The sequence below is a fragment of the Anopheles gambiae genome, chromosome 2, assembly GCF_943734735.2.
Source record: "Anopheles gambiae chromosome 2, idAnoGambNW_F1_1, whole genome shotgun sequence".
Classification (NCBI taxonomy): domain Eukaryota; kingdom Metazoa; phylum Arthropoda; class Insecta; order Diptera; family Culicidae; genus Anopheles; species Anopheles gambiae.
The window spans coordinates 91,579,035-91,586,790 of record NC_064601.1 but is presented as its reverse complement, the minus strand read 5'-3'; the positions used below and the strand labels follow the sequence as shown (position 1 = coordinate 91,586,790).

General features: G+C 44.6%; 1 protein-coding gene across 1 annotated transcript; it reads right to left on the bottom strand.

The window, feature by feature from the left end:
• Nucleotides 1-261: 261 nt before the first annotated feature.
• LOC4576424 (uncharacterized) lies at nt 262-7,580 on the bottom strand. The gene is made up of 5 exons (XM_001237728.2): nt 7,429-7,580; nt 6,796-7,309; nt 5,503-5,762; nt 4,419-4,546; nt 262-2,465 (listed from the first exon to the last, which is right to left on the bottom strand). Exons 2-5 carry the CDS (start codon nt 6,799-6,801, stop codon nt 2,203-2,205), a joined length of 657 nt encoding a protein of 218 aa, XP_001237729.2. The 5' UTR covers nt 6,802-7,309; nt 7,429-7,580; the 3' UTR covers nt 262-2,202.
• Nucleotides 7,581-7,756: the final 176 nt, after the last annotated feature.

The window sequence follows — 7,756 nt, the reverse complement described above, 5'->3', positions numbered from 1 at the left end:
ACATGATAAAAGGGAAAGAAACAGTGGAACAGGACATGGAAAAAGTAAACCGTGCTAAAGGAGTTGTTTCGCTGCACGTTGCCATCCCACTAAACGCACCCCTGAGCAGCTGCTACACTAGCGCCACCTATGTGTGAGATTGAAGAAGTAAGGAAAATTTGAATTAATCCGTTACTACCATGCTGGTTGGTGAGCGGATGTAAAGAAAATTAAGATGGATTCTCCATTTTCTCAAGTTAATTCTCAAAAAGCAAAACACCCTTTATTAGTGTAAACACATTTATTTAAACATTGCCTATAGTCAAGACAAGTAATGAAACGAGCTCTAGTTTCTTTGCTGTTACAACACATATAGCGAGCATTTTTCACTGACTGTCTTTCTGTACCGGTTTGGTTGGATTTTTCATGCGGTACAGGCAAACAACCGTGCGTCGTATCAGTTGAGCGAAATCGGCAACCCCTCCGCTTAGCTGATTTCTCCCCCACGACAAAATCAATAAACACCACCAACCCGTGACTTTATTACCACCTTCTCTGGGTGGCTCTGTGTCTGATGAGAACGAGATCGAGATCGAGATGTTAGATGTTCGTTAGTTTGCAGGATTTTTGTTTTGTTCGCGATCTCTCTTTACTGACACGACCGAACAAAGCGCATACAGCGTGTGCAGTGGCCGTATGTTTGGAACATTGATTATTAGTTGTTTTTTTTTTGTTGGGACCGCACCATATATGTATATGTGTGTATATAGATATATATGTATGTTACGGCACGGAAATAAGGGAAACAGTTACAACATTTAGATATCGTGTGTTTGTGATTTTTAAAGCGGTTGCTGTTTTTTTTTGTTTGGTTTAATTTTGTTTCAATATTTGTAAATGCATTTTTCCTCTTCTTCTTTCTTCGCGTGTATTGTTTTTTTCGTCTCCCACATTACTCTAGATTCCAAATAGGGTTGTATTTGGTAATTATTGTCTTTCACAGCATTTGTGCAATACCTGGTAAGAGTTTGCTTGCTTGAAATTTTTTGAAAAGTAATGTCGAATCGTTTTCCACTCCTTTTCACATGATTAGGATGATGATGATGAATGTTTTGTATGTGGTAGTCGTTACGATGTGATATGGTCGTCGATCGGCTTGTTAGCTCTCTTCGCAGCATCAGCATTTCTCGTTCGTTCGAGGGGAGTTCTGCTAAATAGGATTGAGGAGTTGGGAGAGGAGGAACTTTGGGTTTGCATGGACGCAGGAAAGCCTCAGACAGCTGCGGAACTGAACGGACGAACGTGTCTTAAATTGGTAATTAAAACTGTGCACACACTCTGCATCTCTGCACGCCCTCAGTGTGTAACCCCTGTGCGGCTTTATCGAAAGCAGAGGTGTTTTTCGTAAGAGAATTTAATCCTAAACAAATTGACACATGGAAGGGTAGTCAACGTCATGTCCGCGTGCTGGATGCATACTGGCGTGACATGCGTTACGTTGTTGTTGTTGCATTCGCTAGTTTCGCGCAAATGTTGGCAGCTTACGCTCCGATAGCACGCGCGGAAAGGGACTAAAACTTTCCAAAAACACAAAATCCTAACTAGAGATCAACAGACTCCTAACTGACTCTGACTGACAGCTACGTTTACTACTTACTTCTCGCATCTTCTATTCTAATCCCCCCCCAAAAGCTGGACATGTTGGCCACACCAGCAAGGATGCTGGCGTAGTGTGGCGTGTCCCGCTATGTTTCACCCTCAACCTGGAAGCCCTTTTGAGTGATATTTGTCATTGATCGTTCAAAGTCGAACGACGACTGCCTTATCCTACCGTCTGCTTCTCCTCCAACTATCCTAGTCATTCAAAACTCAGGTAAGACCTTAGGAACGGATCGAACTGAAACGTCTGAAACGCAAACAAACTGGCATAAACGGTGCGAGCTTGAGATTGGTGCGGAATGCCGCACATGTCACGCAAACCCTGCGGATATGTAATGATAACGTTTGCATCCGGTCTTCTTCACAAAATCCCTCCCAAAAACGTATTTCACATGTTGTGCTGTTGTCGTTTGTGAAAGAAAACATATCACGAAATTAATTCCAACGCCGTCTTTGTTTTTCTGTACTGCATTGGGGTAGGAGTACCCCGCGGTAAATTAATTGAAGTAAGCGTGAACGTAATGTATTGGGTTGGGTGTGTGTGTGTCCACGGTTGTGTGCACATTAGAAGAACGGCGGCAAATCACAGTTGCACAGTGTTCCGCCGTCGCCCATCTTGCAGAACATCGAACACAGCTCGTCCCAGTTTGGTGTCGTCGTTTCGACGATTTCTAATGCACCGAAGTTGCCCAGGCTGGGGTCGGTTCCGTCGCAACGGCTGCAGCCGGCCAGCTGCACACTGGCGACGGTACAGAACGCCTGGCAGATAAGGTTCTGGTCGAACTGGTCCTTCGGCCGGAAACTGGTGCAGTTACATTTGGAAACACCTAAGGAGAGAGAGAGAGGAATGAGAGAGAACGGAAAAAAACTTTGATCAGATTTTTTATTTCACGCGTCGCGATTGCTGTGGAAACCAAGAGAAGGTATTCGTGCAATGTGACAACCACTCATCTTAGTAGCCAGTGAAGAAATGTCAGTGTTACATAACGGTTCTACACAAGGTACGTCAGTCAGTTCAGTGATGTCTTTTGTTCACGAGTTTCAGTTTAATTCCCTAGTATCGGCCATCAGAATTATCATTGAAGAATACTTCGAAAACCACGGAGCATAATTTGGTACCCTTGGAACTTGCAAAGCTGGAAGCAAGGACGAAAGCCGTGATTCATAGTTGATCCGGTAAGTCAAAACTCTGATGATCACGCTCGAGAGGAGAGGTTCTCAGAAGAGTTTTTGGCGGAAATATATGGCTCCGTCCAGTGGAACAGTCGTTAAACATAAACTTCCCATAGGCAGGACTTGGAATAGGGATATAAAAAGCCTTTGTCTTTGTAGGGCTACACTCAATTGGACAGATGAATAGTAATGGGTCAACCCTGAAATTTCATGATTGTTGTACGCAGAATCTATCACAAACACCGAAATAAGCGAATTAGTAGACGAAAGCCCTAAACTATGTGTCAATTTCGAACATGTCTAATGCCGGCCAAGATGTTGACGAACCAAACGGAGGTAAGAAGGTGTTATCTGAAAAAGAGGTCATTTTACAGTCGTCGGTCAAGGCCTGCTTGTACCATAGTGTTGTGGACAGACCGCTGCCTCATCCTGAGGGCTCACTGATGACAGCAGGGCTGTCATCCGGTGATGTCCTCAGTGAGGATCGCGGCGCGAGAAGGACCAGTCGTCCTCTCCCCGCATTGCGTGTGTGTGTGTATGCGTTGTTATTTACATACGTGTTAAATGTATTACCATACCAAAGAGTAGAATAAATCACATATTCTGTTTGTGCCGTACAACCATCTACGTCTCATTTGTGCGGACACAACACATGGTACCATATGATAGACAGTCCAACGTTTGAGGGACACGGTCCATACGGGGCTTGAACCCATGACGGGCATGTTGTTAAGCATTCACGAATTGATAAGCCTTAGCAAAAGTCTTTGTAACACAGCACTATCAAGTGCCGTCGGCAAATGACTATTTCGCTATATTTCAACCAATAACCTTATACCAAATGTTGTTTAAAACATAATTTTAATACTGATTTCAAAGATGTGCTATTCTCATTAATGTAAGTCCAACCAAAGCTCCATTTAAGACCGTTCCCATTAAAAGCCTCTTGACTCGTCAGTAAATGTTCAGCAAGGAAACCACAAATGAAACGTGGCATGCTGATTCACGCTAGTACATAGATGAAGCTGTCAGTCGCATTAGAAGACACCAAACTCCCCAAGCTATTATACTCTGAACATCCCAACACAACAGGGTGATTCATTATTTGGAACTCGTTCAAACGTGTTCATCCATGAACGGTTTCTAATCTTCTAAATACTGTTATCAAGCACTCTGGTATCACTGGCGATAGCTAAATTCCAAATGACCGCACAGAGACGAGCCCCCCAGATGCGTCCTATCTATGACGTACTGCTTGACCGAAGCGATGTCAGCCCCAACAATATCGGCTTAGTGTAAAACCCCCGCAGTATCATGCTTTATCCCCGTATTGGGAAACAACCTAATTAACTGACACCGGAGTCGGAGGGGCGTTGATTAATTATCAAAAAATTAAGGGATTTAGATATTACAATCGGCACACAGCTGCGCTTGTCTATCGGCGATCTACATTCTAAAGTTCAGCGGAACCTGCCGGATCGATGCATACGGACGATGATTGATTTACGGCGCTTAACTGACGTCGTTGAAGTGACCTTTCGACCCGTGGTCTCATACCCTATTGACGCATAGTCATTTGGATGTTAAAGAAAAGCAACCAAGCTTACCTAGCCCGTTGGCACACAGCGATGGACACACCCCATCCAGCGTGTCCTTATCCACCGGGAGTGTGGGGGAGTCGGAAGTGGTAGTGCGGAGCCATGTTGACCCGCAGCTGGGACCGCCAAGCCCTGCACTGTGAAAAGAGGGGAAGAGAGAGATATATAACTATTTGAAAATATTAAATATAAAATCCGCTCAAAATAAGTATCTCTACGGCGAACTATTAGGGAGGTCCCTGTATCCAAAAGTGTCCCGTCATTGGGACACCACAAGATTATCTGTTCGTCTGCTACTCCCGTCCAGATGCCTAGGGTTTATCGCCATCGGCGGAATGTGTTTGCGATCGTGTGGCAGTAGTGTGTGCTTTATGGTTTTGGTGGCTACCGGTTGATGGCAATTGCGCCTAATTGCGCCTGTTAAAAGCAATAGACCGCTGATAACATGGGCACGCGAAAAATAGGTGACACACGGTGAAGAGAAAAACGCGTCTAGAAGTGTGAAATATGTCAACTGCTCTTGGATATCAAGTATTGGAAAAATGTCTGTAGAAAATTGAAAACATTATTGGAGGAGCGTCTCACAAGGCTCACTCGTGCAAGCATAACTCTACACATCAGTACGTCTAATCCCGTCGGCAAATCTGTGCCCAAGCAAAAAAAGGGGACAAAATGATAGATCTGAGTCAATCTTCCATCACATCAGTTTGGCTATTTGACACGCAATCTGTAAAACTTCACAAAAGCCTCGCCCGTAAAATTGGAAGCCATCAATCATCTGCAGCTTTTCCTTCACACTTGACACAGTTGCTGCCTGAGGAGCCACATAAAACGGATGAGAGAGAGCGTTGAGATGTAAAATTTTCCATTTTCCACACACTCACACACATGAACACATCACACACACACACATCCCTCCGGCATACAACTTTTCCCATCAACACCCAGAACTTTGCGTTATCTAGTTTCGGCAATCGTGCCACAGACTGTTTGCCTGCACTCGAGACACCATGTCCGCTCACTATTTCACTCCCATGGTGCTCGAGAAAACGATGGACGGCAGCACACTACCAACCACACGAGCTGCACTCACCTGCAGAGCTGTTTGCAGGCCAGCTTCCAGTTCACAACTACGCTTTTTCCAGCGCTGTCGTCCGTTTTAGCGTCTATCGCCGGAGGAAGATGCTGCCCTGCATCCGCTGCGAGTCCCGTGGCATCGCCGGGTGAAACCTGCGCACTCGCCGCGGCCGCCGGGAGCTCCGGTTCGGTGTGGGCATGCGTTACACCGCACACCAGCAGCAGGAGTAGTGCCAGCTCCAATCCCAGCACAAGGCGACCGGTTGCACGGAAAGGCTGAGAACGAGGGAAGGGAGGCGTAAAAAGCGGGGAAAAATCACACAACGCATAACAACGATTGGGCGTGGATAATTTAATTCAATTATCTAGGACAACCACGGCAGTGGTCGCTGATGGTCGGTGCGTTTCTTATATACTTGGTAAAGGTTCAACGTGCAATGGAGTTGTTGTCCGCCGTGAACGGCAAAGGAGAAAGATCAACTTTCTTCCAACTAAATTTTTGGTCCAACGTTTTTGCACAGTTTGTATGAATTCACCATAAAAACAAGGATCGATATTTTTTCTTCTCACTTCCCAAAAACGACACACACAACGGAACGGGAAAGCGAACAATTCTCATTTGCCACCAACAAACAAAATCATCAAACTGTTGGAAATCATCACTTTTTTGTGTTTGTTTGGAGCAAAGAACTTTTCTCGTGCTTCTTGGTCCATCGAATTCGGAACTAAATGAGATGACTATTGTTGAGGACCGGGGGGAAAGGGCCTTTGTTTTTCCATTACCGCAAATCACATGCTCCAATAAATGGAAAATATACTGTTCCGTTCGGTCACCAGAGGAAAAGCTTCAATTTGCGCCCGTTTTTCGTCGAAGGGTTCTAGAATATTCCGATAGCTCTGTATTATCTCATAGAGCGAGTCTCTTTTACAAACATACTACATTGTTTTACTGTTTGAGCTAAGGTTAGCTTTATCCGATTTAACAACGATTTGTCAAGCAGTGATTTATAAGAATCCCTCCTTGAGAAAGTCTTTTTGAAGCCGTTTCACTCAACAACAAGCTCAGTTTTGAAGTACTGCGACCACTTTGTGTCCAATCAATGTCGCACGGGCTGGGCATGGATGGAGCTGACCACTTTTATGGTCGCGCTTTCATCTCGGTCGGTGTTTGTATTGCAGAAAGGTACAATTTAGCATTTTTTTTCATTTCGGCACCAGACGTTGAAGAGATAAAAAAACAATGAATACACTTAAGACACTACTACTGCGTCGTAGAAGACAAAGCAATGAGAAACGGTAGTCAACTCACTTTCATGTTATTTAAATGTAAAATATATCACAAAGCACTAATGCAGTTCAGAATTGGCTGCAGTTTGCAGTTTGCAACAGTTCCGTCTTCTTTTATATATATGTTTGTGTGTATACTCCAATGGTGTAAAATTGGGCTTGGTTTGCATCAATCCGTTCGCTGCGTGCAACCGAACAGTCACGTCAATTATCACTGCACGAACCGTTTGCGAGCGAGCCGATTTTTGTAGCCCGATTCGCTATCGAATACCTCCTCTGCGGATTACGATGGCTCCTTCAAATTGCTTTATCAGCGTGTTACAGCGATACCGTCGATAATTGGCCACCGTGCGTCCCGCCAAATCCCGCGTTCCGGTATCGATCTATCGCGTTCCGGGATCAATTATCAGCCCCTGCGAGCGGGAGACGAAGGCGGTGTAAAGCGTTTGCGATACAGAAAACCGTGTCGTAGGTGTTTGTTGATTATCTTCCTTGCTAAGGTCGCGGGCGCTGGGTCCGCTGACGGGGCCCTGCTGCTGTCAAGTGCCGGAGCATATGGCATAGGGAATAGGGAAAAACAATGTACAGAACAACATCGGTGTGGGAGCTTTCTTATCGAGCTGTGGGGCTGGCGGTAAGCTTTTAGTTTACTTACCTAGCACAATATTTGTCGCGGCACAATAAATCTGAACCGCGTCGCTGTTTGCCTGCGGGTATAATTGCAGTTCATTCTGAAGTACTTTAATTGAAGACTCTGTGTTTGTAGAAAGAATATGATGTAACTGGCTTGGTTCCGGGCTAGAAACTTGAACCTTGAAAATGTCTGTAGACTGTAGTTCTGTACAATTATGTATAGAAAAGCTAATGGGAACGGATTGTTAAAGGGAAAAGCATTCATTTTGGTTCTCAAAGGATATGGGGTATATGAAATTTAGATATGTTTCGGATTTGTTGTTAACAATTAAATCAATTAACAAATAATC

Excerpts from the sequence above, each read along its gene's own strand:
- LOC4576424 (XM_001237728.2), bottom strand. Across the intron at positions 4,547-5,502 it reads GCCTGCAAACAGCTCTGCAG|TGCAGGGCTTGGCGGTCCCA; the intron begins GTGAGTGCAGCT and ends CTCTTTTCACAG. Across the intron at positions 2,466-4,418 it reads GCTGTGTGCCAACGGGCTAG|GTGTTTCCAAATGTAACTGC; the intron begins GTAAGCTTGGTT and ends CTCTCTCCTTAG.